The sequence below is a fragment of the Leiobunum rupestre genome, chromosome 11 (assembly GCF_980474605.1).
Source record: "Leiobunum rupestre chromosome 11, qqLeiRupe1.1.hap1, whole genome shotgun sequence".
Lineage (NCBI taxonomy): Eukaryota > Metazoa > Arthropoda > Arachnida > Opiliones > Sclerosomatidae > Leiobunum > Leiobunum rupestre.
Window position 1 is genome coordinate 20,029,590 of NC_143394.1, and position 25,123 is coordinate 20,054,712.

Consider the following 25,123-nt stretch of genomic DNA (forward strand, 5'->3'; position numbering starts at 1 on the left):
AAAATTACACAAATTGGCCATCCTTGAGCAACACGAAAATTAATCAAGTTGGCCGTGCTTGCGTGACGCCGAAACTGCTCAAGTTGTCTGGGCTTGCACGACGTGAAAATTTATCAAATTGGCCGTTCTTGCGCGACGTAAATATTACTCGAGCTGGCCGTGCTTGCATGACGCCAAAATTACTCAAATTGGCCATCCTTGCTCAACACGAAATTTAATCAAGTTGGCCGTGCTTGCGTGACGCCGAAACTGCTCAAGTTGTCTGTGCTTGCACGACGTGAAAATTTATCAAATTGGCCGTTCTTGCACGACGTGAAAATTACTCGAGCTGGCCGTGCTTGCATGACGCCAAAATTACTCCAGTAGGCCGTGCTTGCACGACGTAAAAATTACACAAATTGGAAGTCCTTGTGCGACGTCAAAATTACTCAAAATGGCCGTCCTTGTGCGACGCGAAAGTTACTCAAGTTAACTGTGCTTGCACGACGGGAAATTACTCAAATAGGCCGTCCTTGTGCGACGCGAAAATTACTCAAATTGGCCGTCCTTGCGCGACGCTAAAATTACTCAAGCTGGTCGTGCTTGCACGACAGGATAATTAATCAAGTTGGCCGTCCTTGCGCGATGCGAAAATAAGTTATAGCGAAATATTGAAATTATTATTATTATATTTTAAAATATTTAAAAGTTAATTAGATAGTTTTATTTTAATCACTAACGCCATAAGTTTATAATAAAGTTGTAATAAGTGTGTAGGTTCCTTTTTTATACATTTATTAAATTTTTACTGCGAGCAATTTCTAGACATTTTTGGTGAATTTCAGACAAAGTAATTAAGCCCACCTCGTTGTCACAGTGAGTGCTTGCTGGGGAATTTAATATTAAGTTGTATATAGATCGTTGCATTTATTTAAATTTTCCACTTGGTAATAAATACTTCTAACATCCGCTGCAAACTAATTGGGCGCTGTTTGTTTCTTCCCATGTAATAGTGCCCGAAAATTCTGAAATAATATTAATGCGTGATTAAAATAACGTCGACTATCATAAACGCTCTTTTAAGTTTCTGAAGCGTCACCCGAATCTTTCTAATAAAAAGAGTTTTTCTAAGAAACTAAAATGTTCGGATAGACGAAATTTAAATACATAAAAATCCAAATAACCAAAAACGTATTTAGGTGACTGAGAACGTTTATCGAAGCAAGTTTTACTACCAAGGGAAAAATGAAAAATTTAATTTGAATCGAATCAACAACGCAATATCACGTGGACTAGTTTAAAAAAAATTCTGGGCACAATAATTCGGAATCTACCAACTATTTGGTTATTTATTATTAGTTAAATTAATTAAGTCGTTATATTCAGATTAGATTTTTTAATAAATAATTAAACACTTTTTCTCGAAAAATAAATGAAACCTTTTCACGACCGATACTAGGTGGCGCTATACAACTGGGGAAAATGAAAGGTTTCTAAGATTATGAAATTGAGCTTTTTCATAAATAATTAAACACTTTTTCTCGAAAAATAAATGAAACCTTTTCACGACCGATACTAGGTGGAGCTATACAACTGGGGAAAATGAAAGGTTTCTAAGATTATGAAATTGAGCTTTTTCATAAATAATTAAACACTTTCTCGAAAAATAAATGAAACCTTTTCACGACCGATACTAGGTGGCGCTATACAACTGGGGAAAATGAAAGGTTTCTAAGATTATGAAATTGAGCTTTTTCATAAATAATTAAACACTTTTTCTCGAAAAATAAATGAAACCTTTTCACGACCGATACTAGGTGGCGCTATACAACTGGGGAAAATGAAAGGTTTCTAAGATTATGAAATTGAGCTTTTTCATAAATAATTAAACACTTTTTCTCGAAAAATAAATGAAACCTTTTCACGGCCGATACTAGGTGGCGCTATTCAACTGGGGAAAATGAAAGGTTTCTAAGATTTTTAAATTGAGCTTTTTCATAAATAATTATACACTTTTTCTCGAAAAATAAACGAAACCTTTTCACGGGCGATACTAGGCGGCGCTATACAACTGGGGTAATGAAAGGTTTCTAAGATTTTTAAATTGAGCTTTTTCATAAATAATTAAACACTTTTTCTCGAAAAATAAATGAAACCTTTTCACGACCGATACTAGGTGGCGCTATACAACTGGGGTAAATGAAAGGTTTCTAAGATTATGAAATTGAGCTTTTTCATAAATAATTAAACACTTTTTCTCGAAAAATAAATGAAATCTTTTCACGGCCGATACTAGGTGGCGCTATACAACTGGGGAAAATGAAAGGTTTCTAAGATTATGAAATTGAGCTTTTTCATAAATAATTAAACACTTTTTCTCGAAAAATAAATGAAACCTTTTCACGACCGATACTAGGCGGCGCTATACAACTGGGGAAAATGAAAGGTTTCTAAGATTATGAAATTGAGCTTTTTCATAAATAATTATACACTTTTTCTCGAAAAATAAACGAAACCTTTTCACGGCCGATACTAGGTGGCGCTATACATTTGGGGAAAATGAAAGGTTTCTAAGATTTTTAAATTGGGCTTTTTCATAAATAATTATACACTTTCTCTCGAAAGATAAACGAGAACGTTTCACGACGGACACTAGGTGGCGCTATACAACTCGGAGAAATTGAAGATCTTTAGTTAAGAAAGAGGTTCTCCGTAACCTAAATAGGTTCTTGATATAACACATTAGCTAGCGACACTGTAACAAACATCCGTCATAAAAAAAAACACTACCATTATTTTCCGTGCATGTCCAACCAAGGGTTAAAACAATACGTACAAGGCTTAGCGACGAAAAAATTTTATTTCGTTAGATGTAAACATCATTTAGTAGGTCATATTAAGGTTAGACAATTTTTCGCATACCCAACGGACCAAGAGAAGAGTTTTTCCCAAATCGCGAGGGTGCCATTTATTTTCCAGAGCTAGACAAAACCAATTTGTACGGGGCTATAAATCTCGAAACGCGAATTCAATTATTTTTGCGGCTCAGATTCAACGTCTTGCCATTCATTCTTCAAACAACATAATAGGGACGCGATTATTATCTTCTCAGATAAACCCATTACAATCTCCTCTTTTTTAAATTAAATGATTTTATCCTATACCTTTATATTTAAGCATTACTCGAAATTATTCAAATCGTTCTACCTGTTTGTGTGTCTGTTCGCCGTGTTAGGTATTTGATTGAAGGCATCTTCTAAGACAATTATCAAGAGGCTGATCACTCCCCGTTATCGGTGTAGATGTCTGTATCTTTCCCTGTACTAAAGTAATTACAGATTTAGCATTACCAAAGGCTGTACTCAGTTTTATACATCTGTAATCGGTGTAGGCAGGAATCCATAGGTCTACTCGGAATACTTATCGCGGCAGATTTTATTGACGTCACTATGTTAACTTAACAAACAACAACGTGAGAGGCGAGCGCGCGCAGAGGGGATTTTTTCACTTGTAGGCGGGGCCAAAGCCGTCAGAGTGATCTTACCATACGCGATACGCCAGGACAAGCATTCCAAGTAGAGGTATGGATTCCTGTTGTAGGCTACCGTTGATTTTGGAAAATAATTTTCGAATGAAAACATAGATAGGGTTGACTTGCTAAAACGGCTTATAAATAAGTAACTATCCATACACAGATTAATAAATATCTTTTACATCGTTTTACCTTAATAAAACGCCTTAATACTGTTCCTGTTTGCAAAGTACCTGCAACCTGCTAAGGTACATGTTGAATTTTTAAAATGGGCAAATTTTTTACAGTACAAATTTCAAACGTGAGCTTTGTTAGGACTGCCAGGTTAGCTTCAGAAAACGTCCGTAGTGCACTGTTCGTACCTAGACCTATCCGTTCAAAACGTTTGGTGACTAACCTCTTCATTAACAAGATTAGAGAAGTTAAGTAAGTCCTGGTAATACGTATAGGGAGAACGTGTATATTAAATCGTCTGTACACGATAAAGCTACGTCTACCATCGTACATGATTCCCGTAGATGTTTTCAAGCGTGGGGTTAACCGCTCTATTAAGCCCATTACAGGGTCATTCGAGTTTAAAGAGGTTGGATACCAGTATTAGAAACGCGTGTCCCACAGTCAGACTTTATTCCCCCTTCTGGATAAAGGGGAGATTTGACGTTGAATTTTCAACAGCGCCCTCTATCGTAGATAAATAGGAGCTCGTTAACAATAAAAAACTATATTCGTATCCATTAATTATGAAAATATTTAATAAAATTTATATTTATAACTTAGAAAATAAATAAATATTTTCAGTAAATATTTATTTTAAATTTTTGACTATGTTTACTCAATGTAATTAATATAGAGGACACCCCCTAGCAATAACGATTAAAAAAAGCCGGGTTTTGAGTCTGACTTATGGACGCCATTCGATAGCTTGAGTAATCTAACCTCCTAAAGTGGAAGAACCATGCCCGCTACAATAAATCGTGTAGTGCTAATATAACGACATTTTGTTAAACAACGAAACAATAATTTGTGTAGGAAAACGTAATCTCTCTATTATCGAGGAATTTTGGTGGTAGGCGAAAAATAGTACACTGGAAAAAAAGGGTCTCCATAGTTTGATCATTACAAAGGCCCTTCGCGAAGGCCCCAGAGAGATTCCTTGTCAGGTACTTTATATCGGCGGGCAAGTAGAAAAAAAGGAGGTGTGATAGGGCTGACCATTTTACGGCCATCCATCGAACGGAGGGATTTGGCCCTGGAAGATTGAAAATTGCCTCAATTTTGGCCTTCCCAAAAAGTTCGACGTTACGTAGTTACGTACGAGGCGAACCTCATACGTAACTGCCAATTCGGGAAACTTCAGGTACGGGGGTAAAAGCTACGCTCTAAAAATAGAAGGGAAACGCGCGTTAACGGTTTTATTTTCTCTTTTAAAATTCTCGCCCACGGCGAAAAAGCCGTGCAAAAATTCCACAGCGAACACTTTTAAAACTTCAGTTTTTACGAGGGCCTTTCGCAGGCTCAATTTGGCCTAAACTGCCCCAGACAAGTTGGCCAGGTTCAAAATAGGTTTTCGGCGTACCAAACTGAATCCAACGACTTGATTACAATCAGAAGTAGGATAGTAAAAATTATAGCTATTTCCAGTAGTAACTGCTCTATTGGGACCCGAAATTTATATCTTCTTAATCTTAGAATAATATCTAAATAGCTCTACTCTCAAGGAGAGTTACTCGAGGTGTTTATTGCCGATTTTGTTCAAAGTCGGGCGTAATGTAGACCTATATGAGATATGAAATTTCCCAAAAGGAGATGTTGCACTACCCATTCGATTGCCATGGCAACCGAATATGTTTTTGACCACTTAAAACAAAAATATGATATTTTTCCTTATTTTACCCAAAAGAGTTCCAATTTACCCAAAATTGATTAAATTTACGTAAATGGTGTCCAAATTTCCCATTTCGCGATTTTTAATGTTTTAAAAAAATTTCGATAAAATACGATGCTTTTTTAAATGTAGATTTTTTACATTGAAGTGGTGAAAAACATTTTCGGTTGCCATGGCAAATCGAATGGGTAGTGCAACGTCTCCTTTTGGGAAATTTCATATCTCATATAGATCTACATTACGTCCGTCTTTGAACTATATTAAAGCTGCTGTGTCTATGAGTTATCGGATTCGACCGATTTGGAATTTTTCCACTTTCTTGCTTACTGATTCCAAACCACAGACTTCTAAACGGAGAGATATTTGTATGCACTTGTTTAATCATACATTTGCACCGATTAGCTCTCACACTGAAGATATTGGATAATTTCTCACGCGTAACTAGATGCTTAAAAAAAGAACACTTTTATTCGAGACAAGGTTTAATGTCAGAAGATAATACGAACCATCGATATGCGGTAATTCAATGAAATTGGAAAAACTCGAAAATAGGCCTATTTGGTCCGAGTTTTTTTTTAAATAGAGCTAATACCCAAGGCACCACCTTCGACCACATAGGCAATGTTTGTTTAACGTTTTGTAAATTTTCCCAATTCATCTCTAGGTTTCAGCATTCTGCCCCGTTTATTGATGGACTTTTAAGCCTTTTCGCGTTTTTCAAATTTCAAGGCTTAAAGTCGACTAGGAGCCGAGTCTAGCTTAGTACGTGGCGAGCGAATTCACCGCTGTAAACCAAGCTCGTTTCTGTAAAGATCATCGCTATAGTCTTCTTTAGATATTCTGAGTCGATAGCATATATTTTGTAATTTAAATATTGATTTATCTGTGGTAAAAATATTTAGTATACTGAAAATGATACAACCGCTCTAGTCGGAACCAACTAAATTAAATTTAGTTTTTAAATAATTACTAATTTTAATTAAAATTAATTTTTATTTTAGATATAAGATGGCGCTACACAAAACAATGAGTTTTTCAAGTTTCTATTTAATAATTGCGCGCGACGCGCACTCGTAGTGTCACGTGTGGAAAGTGTAACCGAGCATGCGCGTCACTCCGTTATTAAGTAGATTCCTGAAAGCCTCCTTAGGTTTGCGTGGCGCCATCTTCAGCATAGTCGGAGTAAAAATCTCCCTCGTTGGTTTGCACTAACGCGCGAAATGGCGCGAACTTGACTATCGCGCGTAAAATCTTTGCACGTATCAAAGTCGATAATTTTTACGGGCCTAACAAAAAACGCGCCATTACGCGCGTTAGCGGAAAACATTAAGCTCCATTGTCACGCTCGAAACGGGTAGAAAAACTTTAAAATAGGTTTCCGCTGCCAGTATTTTCATTTTCGATCCGCGTTGAAATGGATATTTTCCGCTTCCAATTGGCAAACTTGCGATTTGCGCAATATTTTGTTGCTGACTATAACCACTAGTAGCGGGAAAAATACTGAAAAACTGCTTCTGCTGCAAGAATTTTAATTTTTCGCTTAAAAAACCGGTGAAAATTAAATCAAACTCTATTTTAACGCTCACTAGTATTTGAAGCGGATTTTGAGGTTATATTCCCACTTCTAGCGAGCTGGGAAAGTGCCGAAATTTTGTTGATTAGATTCGATTTGAACTATGCATACAACAAATCACGTGTCAAAAATTTTACAAAAGGCTCAAATCGCATAAAAGAAATGCTTTTAGAACAAAAGTTTCAAATCGCATAAAAGAAATGCTTTTAGAACAAAAGGTTCAAATCGCATAAAAGAAATGCTTTTAGAACAAAAGCTTCAAATCGCATAAAAGAAATGCTTTTAGAACAAAAGGTTCAAATCTCACAAAAAATGCTTTTAGATAAAAAGGCTCAAAACTCACAAAAAGAAATGTTTTTAGATCAAAAGGCTGAAAACTCACAAAAATAAATGTTTTTAGATCAAAGGGCTCAAAGCTCCCAAAAAGAAATGCTTTTAGAACAAAAGATTCAAATCTCACAAAAATGCTTTTAGAACAAGTTCAAGTCAAGTTCAAAAGATTCAAATCTCACAAAAAATTATTTTAGAACCAAAGGTTCAAATCTCAAAAATTGCTTTTAGAAGCAAAGGTTCAAATCTTACAAAAAATTATTTTAGAACAAAAGGTTCAAATCTCAAAAAATTGCTTTTAGAACCAAAGTTTCTAATGTCACCAAACCAATGCTTTTACAACATTAGGTTCAAATCTTACAAAAAATGCTTTTAGATCAAAGGGCTTAAAGCTCCCAAAAAGAAATGCTTTTAGAACAAAAGATTCAAATCTCACAAAAATTCTTTTAGAACAAAAGGTTTAAATCTCAAAAAATTGCTTTTAGAACCAAAGATTCAAATCTCACAAAAATGCTTTTAGAACAAAAGGTTTAAATCTCAAAAAATTGCTTTTAGAACCAAAGTTTCTAATGTCACCAAACCAATGCTTTTAGATCAAAAGGCTCAAAGCTCACAAAAAGAAATGCTTTTAGAACAAAAGGTTCTAATCTCACAAAAATGCTTTTTGAACAAAAGGTTTAAATCTCAAAAAATTGCTTTTAGAACCAAAGTTTCTAATGCCACCAAACCAATACTTTTAGATCAAAAGGCTCAAAGCTCACAAAAAGAAATGCTTTTAGAACAAAAGGTTCTAATCTCACAAAAATGCTTTTAGAACAAAAGGTTTAAATCTCAAAAAATTGCTTTTAGAACCAAAGTTTCTAATGTCACCAAACCAATGCTTTTAGATCAAAAGGCTCAAAGCTCACAAAAAGAAATGCTTTTAGAACAAAAGGTTCTAATCTCACAAAAATGCTTTTAGAACAAAAGGTTTAAATCTCAAAAAATTGCTTTTAGAACCAAAGATTCAAATCTCACAAAAATGCTTTTAGAACAAAAGGTTTAAATCTCAAAAAATTGCTTTTAGAACCAAAGTTTCTAATGTCACCAAACCAATGCTTTTAGATCAAAAGGCTCAAAGCTCACAAAAAGAAATGCTTTTAGATCAAAAGGTTCAAATCTCACAAAAATGCTTTTAGAACAAAAGGTTTAAATCTCAAAAAATTGCTTTTAGAACCAAAGTTTCTAATGTCACCAAATCAATGCTTTTAGAACAAAAGGTTTAAATCTCAAAAAATTGCTTTTAGAACCAAAGTTTCTAATGTCACCAAATCAATGCTTTTAGAACAAAAGGTTTAAATCTCAAAAAATTGCTTTTAGAACCAAAGTTTCTAATGTCACCAAACCAATGCTTTTAGATCAAAAGGCTCAAAAGCTCACAAAAAGAAATGCTTTTAGATCAAAAGGTTCAAATCTCACAAAAATGCTTTTAGATCAAAAGGCTCAAAGCTCACAAAAAGAAATGCTTTTAGATCAAAAGGTTCAAATCTCAAAAAATTGCTTTTAGAACCAAAGTTTCTAATGTCACCAAATCAATGCTTTTAGAACAAAAGGTTTAAATCTCCAAAAATTGCTTTTAGAACCAAAGTTTCTAATGTCACCAAATCAATGCTTTTAGAACAAAAGGTTAAAATCTCACAAAAATGCATTTAGAACAAAAGGTTCAAATCTCACAAAAATGCTTTTAGAACAAAAGGTTAAAATCTCCTAAAAATGCATTTAGAACAAAAGGTTAAAATGTCACAAAAATGCTTTTAGATCAAAAGGTTCAAATCTCACAAAAATGCTTTTAGAACAAAAGTTTTAAATCTCACAAAAATGCTTTTAGAACAAAAGTTTTAAATCTCACAAAAATGCTTTTAGAACAAAAGGTTAAAATCTTACACAAAAAAGACCTAATTTTCGTAAATAGTAAAAGTTAAACTAATCAAAGATAAGCGGTTTAACAAACCAAACGTGCAATTTTCATTTCGTTTAAATCTATTGTTGAATGAATTACCTCGAAAGACGAAACCATTTGTTCTTATTTCTAACACCAAAAATCAAGAATCCGTTACAGCAAGAACGTATTCACGTGAACAGAGCCTCGCCTCTTGATTTGGGAATAAGATTAATTTTAAATGCAATAACGTAATAAGTTACAATAGACCTCAGATTGCATTTCTTTCGGGGGTAAGCAAGCGTTTAAGGGGTAGTCATTTTATCCTTTAGCTTAGCCTATACCTCAATACATTCTTCACATCAGCTCGTTGTAAATCAGCTCCCGGCGCTTTCGTGTCTGGTTTAAGGGATCTCTCCCGAATTCTTCGTTTTTCCCTTTCTATAAAAACAGTTAATGGTAATAGCGAGTAACCCAGCCACCTGAAATAATTTAATTTTTTTTTATTTTTTTTATAATTTTAGGCACCACCTTAGGCCCAAGTCATCTAGCGACTTATAATTCCTTTAAACAGGTGGCCGGGTTTCAATACGTAGGATGGTAGTGGCAAGCCCTTCATACCACGCGAGCCAACAGCTACCTACACTCACTATTACCGTTAACCTCTACAAGTTTTTATGGGAAGGAGAAACCGAAGAACTCGGGGAAAAACCCCTTTAACCAGTGGGGAGAGAACTTGCAAACTCAACGCGGAAGGAGTAGTTCCGAGTTTTCACCCAGTGCCACAAGCTGGGATCGAACCCGGCTCCTCTCGAGGCGAAAGCGCTAACCACTCCGCCACCCCACCTTAATGACATCAAAAGGCGCTAGATGACTTTGGCCTCAGGCGGTGCCTTGCCTATTAGCCTAGCTGAACCTTTAATTTATTTAAATTGACGGCGGTAGAGATCAACACGTATATCCGTCCAAAAACGTGAGTTTCGGGACTGAGTAAAAAATGGTTGGAAGTCAGACTACCTCCCTTTTTACGCGTATATTTTAGCGATTTAACGAGTAATATGACGATGTTCTTTCGAAGTTGTAAGTCTCTATCTCTTTCCGTTTGGCAGCACATGCGCGAAGTATCCGAGAAGAGGGCTCAATTGGAACGGGATCACGCCGACGCCCTGGCTGAACTGCGCAGGCATCAAAAGGAAATTCAGAGCTTGCCCTATTCGAGCGAGGAGGAGAAGCAGAGGCGAATGGATCTAGTCAAAACCTTAGAAGTAAGACTCCTTCAAACGGGAAACGCGTGCTCACGAGTCTATCACTGTCGCCCCGCGAGTGACCAAGTTCATTAAGACTAACCCCACTCCTAGCGCTTAAAATGGGTTCTGACCAGGGTTTGACATAAGGCACTAGTCACGGCATTTGACTACTAAAATAAATGCTGTTACTACTAAAATTAATCGAAATGTGGGGGCTCTTTGACTAGTGAAAAATTTAACTAATTATTCATGAATAATGGCGAATATGGCGTATCATAAATTCATCATTCATCAATCCCATTTTATTTAAAAAATTGTGATCGGCCAAAGTCACGTAACTCGAGGGATAATAAATTCCTATTTTAATTCTGACGGGTAAAGCAATATGTTGGTTGTCCTTCTTGTTTTATACCCCCATTTTTACCCCACTACTAAAATAAATGCTGTGACTACTAAAATTAATCGAAATGTGGGGGCTCTTTGACTAGTGAAAAATTTAACTAATTATTCATGAATAATGGCGAATATGGCGTATCATAAATTCATCATTCATCAATCCCATTTTATTTAAAAAATTGTGATCGGCCAAAGTCACGTAACTCGAGGGATAATAAATTCCTATTTTAATTCTGACGGGTAAAGCAATATGTTGGTTGTCCTTCTTGTTTTATACTCCCATTTTTACCCCACTACTAAATAAATTAAGATAGGAGGCTCACTAGTCAGGCTGAATACTAACAAATATATCCTTATGTCCAACCCTGGTTCTGAGATGACAGTTGCGAAATCTGAACCGAGTTTATAATTACGATAGATCAGATCATAGATTATCCGCATTGACACTCAGATTTTATCATATCATTTGAAATGCAAATCAAATAGTTTACACCTGAAACTTATTTTAATCCATCGTTGACCGACAGACAGAATCTGAGCGGACTTCGGGTGACTTACGGTTATCGATTTTACTTATCTTCGAAAATTTTATTTTGACTCCATAATATTAAATATCTACTATATGTAGAAGTTAGATAACTGCTCACCAACTGAATCTGTTGAAAATAATTATATCAGATCAGTTCAGATCGGTTACTTGGTACAATTTGAAGTCCTATACTACCTCTGGCCATCTACGAAGCAGTTTCCGGTAGCATGCATTGGGGGATTTGTTCATAAGTTTCGGTTATTCACCACCAGGCGGATTCAGGTAGCTTGTTTGTCCAGTCATTAGCCTAACGTTAAAATCATATTCGTTTCAAACTTAGGGGAGCATTGATAGTCTTATCTGATTATAGTCATACATGTAATCATAGGCTTATAACTACGTCGGACATAAGTGTGTCAGTTTGCTACTTTCCGGGTGTTAAATTTATATTATTTATTTTTAAGTTGGTGTATGACGTCCATTCTACACAACTATAATAATTTATTTTAAAATTATTATTTTTAAGTCATGGTCATAAGTTCAATTTCTTTTTGAAATTGTATGCTAAAAAATTACATAGCTATTCTTTACACATAGCTATTAGTAATCATTCCAACTAACTGACGCACTTACGGAGCGTAATTACAGACTTATATCAGGACACTCGGAGGTTCTATAATTCATATAAATTCTATATTTTCCAAAATGTCCTATAACATCCTATATTTTCAAAAATGTCCTATAACATCCTATATTTTCCAAAATGTCCTATAACATCCTATATTTTCCAAAATGTCCTATAGCATCCTATATTTTCCAAAATGTCCTATAACATCCTATATTTTAAGTAAAATCCGCAAAAAGTTCTATAAAATCCTATAATTTTGATATTTTGCCCATTTCGAATCCCGCCACTCACAAGTCAGTTAAATTTCTAGATTTATCTATAGGATAAATTCTTATACAAAGTCATTCTGGTCTATACTTTTGTTATTGTTAAAATTGTTAGCTACTAGTATATTTTTGTGATAAAATGGTTAAATAGTTTATATTTTTAAGTGAAAATCAAAGATTTATTTCACTAAATATATATTTTGTTTAATGCATAAAGTAACTTAAGGAAATAGCATATATTATCCTATAAAATCCTATAATTTTGTAAAAATAGTCCTATAAAGTCCTATATTTTTGGAAATATAATCCTATCTTTCCTATAAAAAATTGAAGATTTTAGTTGGGGGCCCTGTTATACTAATACAGTTCGATTGGTCGCTCGATTAAGAATGTATTAGCTATTTCCAGAGTGCATTATGGTGGCAACATTTTTCACACATTTGTCAAATTCCTACATTAATACATTTAAAATTAATTGAATTCCTAATTAAATACTAGGAAAAATTTATTTTTGGTACAACTCGTAAAAGGGATTGTTGAAAAATTAATTACACCGAATTATCCAATCTTCAACAAATTAAAGGTAGATAAACAATGAAAGAACTACGCCTATTTCTTGTTCCTCGTTACCGAGAAAATACGGCACTTCAGTGACTACCGCGCCATCTACAATCAGTAAAACAAATGCTTAGTAGGAAATTTCATTCGCTTCCATTTTTACAAATTTGTAGATAGCTCCGATAGCGAATTATATCGAACCGCATTCGAGTCCTCTAGAAGCACTATGAGAAATCCCTATAGCATAGCGACTTGGTTACTCACACAGCGACTATTATATCCTCATGCTCTTACTAATGTCTTGGAAAGTAATCATTTACGGGTGACTTAATCGGTTTCTCTTTTGCAAAACAAAAAAGCTTTAATGGAAATTTATCTTATCTTTTGTTTGTAAAAATCCAATGAAATAGTCTAAAGTGAGAGAGTTGGACAAAAAATGCGAGCTTCAGAATGTATTACACGAAGAACTGGTTTTGGAGATGTCCGCGTTGAAGAAACTTCACGCCAAGAGAGCCTGGAGCCAGCACAGGTCCGTCTCTGCGGAAGAGGTACGCTATCCTATAATTATCCTATAACTTAGAAATTGCTATCCTATAATTATCCTATAACTTAGAAATTGCTATCCTATAATTATCCTATAACTTAGAAATTGCTATCCTATAATTATCCTATAACTTAGAAATTGCTATCCTATAATTATCCGATGATTTAGAAATTGTTCTCCTATAATTATCCTATAACTTAGATATTTGTATCCTCTAATTATCCTATAACTTAGAAATTGCTATCCTCTAATTATCCGATGATTTAGAAATTGCTATCCTATAATCATCCGATGATTTAGAAATTGTTATCCTATAATTATCCTATAACTTAGAAATTGCTATCCTATAATTATCCTATAATTTAGAAATTTGTATCCTATAATTATCCTCTTATTTATATTCTATTGATATCCTATAATTATCCTATAATTTAGAAATTTGTATCCTATAATTATCCTCTTATTTATATTCTATTGATATCCTATAATTATCCTCTTATTTATATTCTATTGATATCCTATAATTATCCTCTTATTTATATTCTATTGATATCCTATAATTATCCTCTTATTTATATTCTATTGATATCCTATAATTATCCTTTAATTTAGAAATTTGTATCCCATAATTATCCTATAATTTAGAAATTTGTATCCTATAATTATCCTCTTATTTATATTCTATTGATATCCTATAATTATCCCCTTATTTATATTCTATTGATATCCTATAATTATCCTATAATTTAGAAATTTGTATCCTATAATTATCCGCTTATTTATATTCTATTGATATCCTATAATTATCCTCTTATTTATATTCTATTGATATCCTATAATTATCCTATAATTTAGAAATTTGTATCCTATAATTATCCTCTTATTATATTCTATTGATATCCTATAATTATCCTATAATTTAGAAATTTGTGTCCTATAATTATCCTCTTATTTACATTCTATTGATATCCTATAATTATCCTATAATTTAGAAATTTGTATCCTATAATTATCCTATAATTTAGAAATTTGTATCCTATAATTATCCTATAATTTAGAAATTTGTATCCTATAATTATCCTCTTATTTATATTTTATTGATATCCTATAATTATCCTATAATTTAGAAATTTGTATCCTATAATTATCCTATAATTTAGAAATTTGTATCCTATAATTATCCTATAATTTAGAAATTTGTATCCTATAATTATCCTATAATTTAGAAATTTGTATCCTATAATTATCCTCTTATTTATATTATATTGATATCCTATAATTATCCTCTTATTTATATTCTATTAATATCCTATAATTATTCTCTTATTTATATTCTATTGATATCCTATAATTATCCTCTTATTTATATTCTATTGATATCCTATAATTATCCTTTAACTTATAAATTTGTATCCTATAATTATCCTATAATTTATAAATTTGTATCCTATAATTATCATCTTATTTATATTCTATTGATATCCTATAATATCCTATAATTTAGAAATTTGTATCCTATAATTATCCTCTAATTTAGAAATTTGTATCCTATAAATATCCTATAACTTAAGAATTTTGATCCTATAATTCCTATACATTTTTGAGCACTATGGGCTAGAAGCTCTGGATCTAACAAAAACCAGACAACTGTTTTCTACATACAATTGGAACAGCTCTCTAAAGTTAGATCAAGAATCAAGTACTTGCTAATTTGACTAACTAACTTATGGCATAACGGACCCTTTAATCCAAAGATATTTGAAAAACTTTCCAAGTCGTTTTCAATGAAATTCGAAACCTAACCAACCTATTTTAAATGATATTTAAAACTAATCAATTCTAGTTTTTCAACGAAATTTGAAACATCAAAATGTTTATAATGATATTTTAAACTTATCAAAGATATTTGAAAACTATCAAACCGATCTATTTGTCCTAAATTTTAAATATGAATAAAATCAGGTGTTTAATTATATTTATTTATGATGTTTGTAAGTTCAAAACACTAAAATCTGATTTTCAACGTTATTTAAAATATATAAAATAATTTTATTGATATTTGAAAATTTAAATCTTTTAAATATGGTGTTCAACGATGTTTGAAACATGGAAAATATTTTTGAATGATATTTAGAAGTTGAAATCTATGAAAACGGGTTTTAAATGCTATTTGAAAATTAAAAACACGAAATCTGGTTTAAATGGTATTTGAAAGTTGAAAACTATAAAATCTGGTTTTAAATGATATTTTAAAGTTGAAAACATCGAAATCTGGTTTTAAATGATATTTGAAAGTTGAAAACATCGAAATCTGGTTTTAAATGATATTTCAAAGTTAAAACAACGAAATCTGGTCCTAAATTCTATTTGTAAAATATGAAATATGTCTTTCAACGGAATTTGAACGCTGTCAAATCGACTTAAGTATAAAATATTATATCCTCATGAGAGGATATTTGTCGCCAAACCTGCGTTGCAATTTCGCCCCGATACCCCAACCATCATCCGTCAGGCGTCAAATGGTAATTCATCGCAGCCGTCGTTGCACGGATGGCTTACCGCGACATCGGCGATCTTTCGAATGAAGAAATAACTACGCGACTATTTTATCGTTTCAGTTTCAGTTAGAATCCGACCCGTTGTTCAGCAGTACCCCCGGTGGCGACCCCTTGTTGCGGAATAATCAGCGAGCTTGGCAGGACAGCGACTTTGACTACGGACACGTCTACCCTCCCGTCTCTTCGGCTTCTTCCTTGCCGTCATTAGCCGCCGGAATGCCCGGATACCGGAGCTCCTACCAAAGCCCCTACAGCCTCTCCTCGACCCTCAAGAGCAAAAGCGGTAAGCCCCCCGTCTCACCTCCCTCCATCCTGACGATCCTAGAGCAGAAACGTGCTATCTTACAAATGGCCGGTTTTTACAGACATAAATTTTCCGACGCTTCTCCCGTTTTGATTGTCAGCTCCTTACAGGGTTAAAAGCCTAGTATTTCTTCTGCCTGTTTTCCTTTAAGTTTTCTTCCCGCCGCGAAAATATCCTGGTGGTAGGCCAACGTGTTTTGCGGTTGGCCTACCACCAGGATATTTGCGCGCCGGGAAGTAAACTTAAAGGAAAACATAAATACTATAGGCCTTTAAGGGGGAAGAATATAGTAAAAGCTTCTTTTTCGTTCAAGCTGAACGTTTCTGTTTTAACAATTACATAATTGAATTATATTTTTCTTATTAGGCTAAACCTTCCTCTAGCGCTTAAAATAATTTTGATAATTCTAATATTAATAGTTAATGAGATATAAGGTCCTAGCTAAAGAGTAGTTTGGGCGCTTGCCCAAGTTGCTTAGCTCCGGGGGTCCGAATTAAAACGTAATAACTTCATTACCTTTAAATTTAAAATTGCCAAAATTATTTTAGTCACTAAACAAGAGGCTGGTCTACACTTAAATATTAATTTTATAAGTCAAAATACCAAATTAAAAGGGTTCAGCTTGAAATAGCGCGAAAGTAGACAATAGCCACTGTAGTCTTCCCCCTTAAGTGATCCAATTACTTGTCCGCTTTACTACTGTGACGGGCATCTGTCACTTTTGTAATAATAATCAGCTAGGCTAATACCCAAAGAACCACCTTATAGGCCCCAGTCATCGAGCGACTTTTAAAGCCTTTAAACAGGCTTACAACGCGTAGGTGGGTGATGCAAGCCCTTCATGCCAGGCGAGTCAATAGCTCCCTACACTCACTAGTATTACCGTTATTAAATATGTATTTATATACAGGGTGTTTAAAAAGGTTATGCAAATATTTTAAGGAGTTGTAGGGGGTGAGTTGAGAACTATACTTGTTTTTCCCCATTTTCCTAAGATGAGTGAAAAGCGCGCCAGAGAGCTTCAAAATGTGGTTTACTAGCCCCTGGAAGTAGTCTGCAAATACGAACATTAAGGTTTGGGTTCGTGTGATAGCTAAAAAAGGACTTTGTAAACAAATCGAGGTAACCAGCGTAAACAAGTAAACTTAAACAGTATTTAAAGTCAAAAATTCCAAAAATACAAAATCATTTTAGATGAACAAACCCTATAAGTAAAACATTTTCTCAGAAAAAAATCCCAATTTTAGTTAATTTTTTTTTAAGAAAAATAATTTTTTAAATTTTATTCCATATACATATTATATAAAAATAAAAATTCAAAATAATTTTAGATGAATAAACCCTACATGAAAAACATTTTCTCAGAAAAAAAAAACAAAAATTTTAGTAATTATTTTTCTTATAACATTTTCCATAATTTCAATCCATGTATATTTTATTTCTTAAAAGTTATATAATATTTTTATAACTATTTTCCTCCCAATTTTTTCCACATAAGTTACGACGTCTTGCGTTTGATCGTACGAGGCCTTACGCCTCCACGAAAACTAGTCGGTCGGCGGATAGCGTCCGAGAACGGTCGTTTGATTGGGGCTTTCTTTTATTCTTTCTTTGAAGGCCTGGCGACGACGCTGAACATGGAGCAGCAGCGAGCGGGAGCGACTTCAGCGCCCCTGTCGTCCAGCCTGGGAGGTAGCAACACGTGCCTTTTGTCAAGCTCACGTCCATCGAGCAACCTTTCCAATTTCTTCGACAACACGTCGGCCGAGATGGAAAAGATCATGATGAAGATCGAACGAGACAACCGCCTGCTCGCCGAGTTGGAAAAATCCAGAGCCACCATCGGTACCGTCGTTTTTACATCTTTATAGACCCCGTGCCTAGCGCCATCTTCATTTACAAAACGGAACTATCGACTGTTAAATTCGTTCGCTTGCCCCCGCTCATTGTCCGATTTTCAAATTGCTACGAAGGGTTTGGGCGAAAGAATAGAGCGGACCAAAAATGGAGCCGATTGTACCATTTTTCGACGTTGTACGTCACTAGTGGTACCCGAAAATTAAAACTACCATATGGGTGGATAATAATATTATAGTGTTCTCTATAAAAACATTTAACATATAACCTCAGGTATTTGGTGTGGAACACCAACGCTTGCAGCTCTGGCCGCTCTTGCCTTCGGCTTTAAAAATGTTTGGCGCCACTGTACAGGGACATTTGAAAAATTGAAGGGGTCTTCCGTAAAGATTGCTTTGCAGGTTATATTCCCTTTAATTGTAGGCCTATTAGATAAAAGTTATTGTAAATTAAATAGCAGTACACGAAAGATTCCTTGACTAGCCTAGGCCTAGGACTACTACTGAGAACGTATAGAAGTAACTAAGAACTATGAACTATGTCGTGATCTCAGAATGGAAACGCTCTAAAACGGTCTGTATCGCCATCTGGAAAATGCAAAAGTGGGATATTTTCTCCACTCTGTTTGAAAATTATAAAATTATAAGATAATGTTTTTAATTTGCATTCGCTGACTGCAAGTATTATAATTTATACTTATATTAAAAATAAATAATTATACATATTAACAAATATTAATAAAAAAGAAATTATAAAATTATTAATATATAAAAAATAATAATAAATATTACAAAAAAATATTAAATATTAATAAAAAATATTAAATATTAATAAAAAAAATTAAAAAAATTAATAATATATAAAAAATAATAATAAATATTACAAAAAAATATTAAATATTAATAAAAAAAATTAAAAAAATTAATAATAAATTTTTAATAAATAAAAAATAAATATTAAAAAATAAATAATAAATATTAAATAAATAAATAATAAATATTAAATAAATAAATAATAAATAAATATTAAAAAAATAAATAATAAATATTAAAAAATAAATAATAAATTTAAAAATAATAATAAACATTAAATATTAAAAAATAATCAGAAATATTAATAAAACTAAATAGTAAATTATAATGAAAAATAAATAGTAATAAATATTAATAAAATCTTAATAGTAAATATTAATGAAAAATAAATAGTAATAAATATTAATAAAATCTTAATAGTAAATATTAATGAAAAATAAATAGTAATAAATATTAATAAAATCTTAATAGTAAATATTAATGAAAAATAAATAGTAATAAATATTAATAAAATCTTAATAGTAAATATTAATGAAAAATAAATATTAATAAAATCTTAATAGTAAATATTAATGAAAAATAAATATTAATAAAAGCTAAATAATAAATATTAATGAAAAATCAATATTAATAAAGGCTAAATAATAAATATTAATGAAAAATAAATAGTAATAAATATTAATGAAAAATAAATAGTAATAAATATGAATGAAAAATAAATAGTAATAAATATTAATAAAATCTAAATAATAAATATTAATTAAAAATAAATAATAATAAAGGCTAAATAATAAATATTAATGAAAAATAAATAGTAATAAATATTAATAAAATCTAAATAATAAATATTAATGAAAAATAAATAATAAATATTAATGAAAAATAAATATTAATTAAAAATAAATAATAAATATTAATGAAAAATAAATAATAAATATTAATGAAAAATAAAAATATAAATGAAAAATAAATATAAATGAAAAATAAATATTAATTAAAAATAAATATTAATGAAAAAAATATTATAGAAAAATAAATATTAATGAAAAATAAATTATAATGAAAAATAAATATTAATAAATAATGAATATTAATAAATAATGAATATTAATAAATAATAATGCATATTAATAAATAATAATGAATATTAATAAATAATAATGAATATTAATAAATAATAATGAATATTAATAAATAATAATGAATATTAATAAATAATAATGAATATTAATAAATAATAATGAATATTAATAAATAATAATGAATATTAATAAATAATAATGAATATTAATAAATAATAATGAATATTAATAAATTATAATTTATAAACTATAAAGTCGACTATATGAAAATGTATGCACCAGAGGGCGGCAGTAATTTCACTGAGTTTGATGAGTATGACTTCATGGCGCCAGCATATAATATTTTCATGGTTCTTAGTTACTTATACGCGTTAGATTTGACACTTGGACAATTCATACAAATTACTTTCTGGTTTAAACTATCTGATTTGCATTTTGACCCACTTCAACTGATCTGATACTATCTGATCGGAAATGTGGATAATCTGATATCTAAACTATCTCAATTATTTCCTCGATTGGTTTAGATAATGCGACTGTTATCTGTTGTCGCGAGGGACTTCAATATAATGTCAAATGGCAATTAAAACATATCCGGCACTTTTGAAGTATCTGTTTTACAGATATTGATCATTTCCAATCATAATAGACAAGCTAAACAGTCCTTCAAAAATGTGTAGCTGGAGAATTTGTAGGACGGGTTCCTCTACAGTTTTTTACGGGGTGGCTTCACCGCTCTATTTAGAAGAAGAAAAATTTTAAATAACCTCCCCAGAATAATAATAATTATAATAATAATGTTGGTAATTTTAGTATAATATTTCATAATTTCTTAAATAAGAGTATTCTAATGTCAATACCGTTTTCGGCAGGTTCTCCCGTCTCGCTGGCTAACATGGAAAGGGTTCGAGCCCAGATAGAAGAAGACTGCAATTCTCAAGCTAATTTAGCTTTTCCCAGATCAAATTTAAGTAAGTCCATCCAGAAAGTGCCTCCAATCAATTATTCCATAAGTGATTGCTACGGCGGTTTCGCACCGGATAGCGCAATCTAAAATAGAGGGGTATTTTAAAATGCAATATGTGTTTATCTTTCAGAACTTTCATTTTCATCTCCTGCCATCGACCAACTCATGTTAGAGTCCACAAGGTCGAGGCAAATGAACTATCAGCTCTCCCAGTTCAGAAGTCCCAGTAAGTATGCAGCGGCCAGTCTCGAAATCCTAGATCACGACATAATATCAAAAACTATAAATGGTAGTTGTTTGAAACTTTCATGCTTTTATTATTTAAAAACACGGGATGGTAGTTACAGCGTTACCTATTTGTACTTGTACAGTTGAAGTAAAACACTTGTACTATTGACGAAATCCGAAAGTATCTGCACAGTTAAGTGCCTTTGATGGTACTTTTACTGTTGAGGACATCCATTGGTACTAGTTTTGTTGAAGACATACGATGGAACTAGTACTATTAAGGACATCCGATGACACTAGTTCTGTTGAGGACATCCATTGGTACTAGTTCTGTTGATGACACCCGACGGTACTAGGACTGTTAAGTGCCTTCCATGGTACTAGTACTGTTGAGGACATCCATTGGTACTAGTTCTGTTGATGACATACGATGGAACTAGTACTATTAAGGACATCCGATGACACTAGTTCTGTTGAGGACATCCATTGGTACTAGTTCTGTTGATGACACCCGACGGTACTAGAACTGTTAAGTTCCTTCCATGGTACTAGTACTGTTGAGGACATCCATTGGTACTAGTTCTGTTGATGACACCCGACGGTACTAGAACTGTTAAGTGCCTTAAATGGTACTAGTACTGTTGAGGACATCCATTGGTACTAGTATTGTTGAAGACATACGATGGAACTAGTACTGTTAAGGACATCCGATGACACTAGTTCTGTTGAGGACATCCATTGGTACTAGTTCTGTTGATGACACCCGACGGTACTAGAACTGTTAAGTGCCTTAAATGGTAGTAGTACTGTTGAGGACATCCATTGGTACTAGTATTGTTGAAGACATACGATGGAACTAGTACTATTAAGGACATCCGATGACACTAGTTCTGTTGAGGGCATCCTTTGGTACTAGTTCTGTTGATGACACCCGACGGTACTAGAACTGTTAAGTGCCTTCCATGGTACTAGTACTGTTAAGTGCCTTCCATGGTACTAGTACTGTTAAGTGCCTTCCATGGTACTAGTACTGTTGAGGACATCCATTGGTACTAGTATTGTTGAAGACATACGATGGAACTAGTACTATTAAGGACATCTGATGACAAAGGTTCTGTTGAGGACATCCATTGGTACTAGTTCTGTTGATGACACCCGACGGTACTAGAACTGTTAAGTGCCTTAAATGGTACTAGTACTGTTGAGGACATCCATTGATAACATCCGACGGTAATTGTACTGTTAAGTGCCTAAATTTTTAAATATTATTATACACCTAAAATTACAAATATTTACCATATATAGTTTTGGAAATATTGCACAGTACGACTATAGCTGGGATTAGATGTATTAAAGATGCAAAATACCTGTAGAGAGTACGTTGAGCGTCGCAGTATTTTTCAAGGCATTTCTCTAAGCCTAACCACTTATCTTTACACGTGTTAGGCTAAACAAGAGTTTTGAAAAAGGCTACAATACTCGTATTTCCTTGACGTATTTCTTACCACTTCAGGAATCCATAACGCTACTTGGAATGAATAACGGCTTCGATTCCACGCCGTTGTGGCGGAACATAGTAGGCGGAGCTTATAAGCCTTTGTTTGTCACTGAATTTGACGTCATTTAAGGCGGTATAAGCGTTTTAGCCCCTCCCACAATGTTCCACCACAAAATACCACAGGGGATATGGGGAGATACTCATTCCAAGTAGCGTTATGGATTCCTGACCACTTCTAATACTGTCGAGTCTGATTTCACTCGAAGTCGTTCTCTTTCCGCAGGGTCAACGCTAACTTTACAGCATTTAGATCTTTTGATGAAAAAACTTGAACAAGACAATAGAATCCTAGCTGAACTAGATAAGAAGAGAACGGCCATAGGTAAGCTCCTCAAACGAAAACCCACTGCAGCGTTTTTATCCTTAAAATTCACCCATGTAGAAAACGTGTAGGAGTGTACACTAAACATGTAGGAGTGTACACTAAACTTGTCGGAGTGTACCTTAAACTTGTAGGAGTGTACATTACACTTGTAGGAGTGTACCTTAAACTTGTAGGAGTGTACCTTAAACTTGTAGGAATGTACACTAAATTTGTAGGAGTGTACACTAAATTTGTAGGAGTGTACACTAAACTGGTCGGAGTGTACACTAAACTTGTAGGAGTATACACTAAACTTGTAGGAGTATACACTAAACTTGTAGGAGTATACACTAAATTTGTAGGAGTGTACGCCCAACGTGTAGGAATGTACATTAAACTTGTATTAGTGTACAATGTACACAATAAAACGATAAAACTACAATTCTAATCCCTACTAGTTTTCTATCTCGGGCTTAACCTTTTGTGCCTCTTTATTGATACTGAAACGAAAATAGACGGCTTAAGCTAGCGTTAAAAAACGTGTAGATGAAACTTCTAGGATTTTAGACTTAGCTTTATTGTTTACAGCCTACACGTTTTCAAGGGTTGGCTTTACCTGTCTTTTAACTATTTAAACGTATTTGATGTTATCATAAGTAACATAATATTAAATTAGTATGACACAACCTATTCTTCTTTCTAATTTTTGATGATAGTCTGTTTTGTAGTTACATTATAAATGATAACGTGGCTAAGGACTGACCACTCTCCGTTTTCCCAGTAAAAATAAAATTTTCTTGGTGATATACTTATGGGTGTTATGTTACTTGTAATGTTATTAATCAGTTTTATTAATGTTAAACACGCGAATGAGGTGGAATTTGGAAAAAGCTTGCTTTTTTTTCGTTTTAAATAGCGAAATAACAAAATTACCTTGTCTGGTACTGCTAGCTTCTCCCTGTACAGCGCTGTGCTGCAGTAAGAATACAGGGGCTAGTTGGTTAAAAGTAGGCCAGATCGTTAAAATTTTTATTTAGATTTCTAGACTAAAGCTGGTCTCAGATCTTCGTTTTTAAAGGTTCCTTGTTACTAATATATAAAATGTGTCTAATTCTATATAGATCAAATCCGCCATCTAGCGTTTAAAATTGGAAGATTCGATCCTTATTATTACTGGGCTTTTAATCTTACAATCAATCATGGGTATAGGACAATCGGGTCGAGGTTTGCGTTATTATCATAATGGGCCATCTAATCAGCGGACTCCTTCCGATCAGCCAACGGTGCAACCATCTAGCGGTTCGAATCGGTACTAAAAATGAGAACGGCATTGCATTAGCGCTACTAAATTAGACCCGTTTATAGAGAATGCTAAAAATCCGTTGCGTAAACGCGACCGAATCTTAAGAGTTGCGGAAAATGATCACGATTCTAAAATATGTGCTTGTTTTATAAGATCGATATTTTTGCAACAGATATTTAAATAGGAAACTCATTGACGTATCAAATTTCGGAACACTAATTAATTGACGATTTTCCACCCTAAAATCAGCCCAGATTTAGGTTATTTTGTCCGCAACTCTTTACATATTTTAGGATGTCAATATTAGAAGTATTTAAAGGTTTTTCAATATAAAGATGACAAGTTTCGTAGCCAATGTTTGGGATAGCACAATTTACTAAAAACATTATTTGAAAATATTTTATTAATTAAAACAAATTTCAACAATTAATACAAATTTAAATAATTAAAACAAATTTCAACAATTAATACAAATTTAAATAATTAAAACAAATTTTATTAATTAAAACCAATTTAAGTAATTACAACAAATTTAATTAACTAAAACAAATTTAACCAATTAAAATAAATTTAATTAATTAAAACAAATTTAACCAATTAAAACCAATTTAATTAATTTAAACCAATTTAATTAATTTTAACAAATTCAATTAATTTATAAACCAATTTAATTAATTTATAAACCAATTTAATTAATTTAAACAAATTTAATTAATTTAAACCAATTTAATTAATTAAAACAAATTATTTTGGAGTTTGATTAAT

At 32.7% G+C, this 25,123-nt stretch overlaps 1 protein-coding gene across 9 annotated transcripts in view; it reads left to right on the plus strand.

The window, feature by feature from the left end:
- Positions 1–25,123, plus strand: part of Rbp (RIMS binding protein) — a 106,521-nt gene that overhangs the window by 33,137 nt on the left and 48,261 nt on the right. For all 9 annotated transcript variants that reach the window (XM_090162591.1, XM_090162593.1, XM_090162592.1 and 6 more), the window contains exons 3-9: positions 10,327–10,482; positions 13,252–13,389; positions 16,004–16,226; positions 17,865–18,092; positions 20,871–20,969; positions 21,096–21,191; positions 22,975–23,073. In XM_090162591.1, coding sequence (XP_090018717.1) covers positions 10,327–10,482; positions 13,252–13,389; positions 16,004–16,226; positions 17,865–18,092; positions 20,871–20,969; positions 21,096–21,191; positions 22,975–23,073 — 1,039 coding nt within the window. The remainder of the gene's footprint in view (positions 1–10,326; positions 10,483–13,251; positions 13,390–16,003; positions 16,227–17,864; positions 18,093–20,870; positions 20,970–21,095; positions 21,192–22,974; positions 23,074–25,123) is intronic.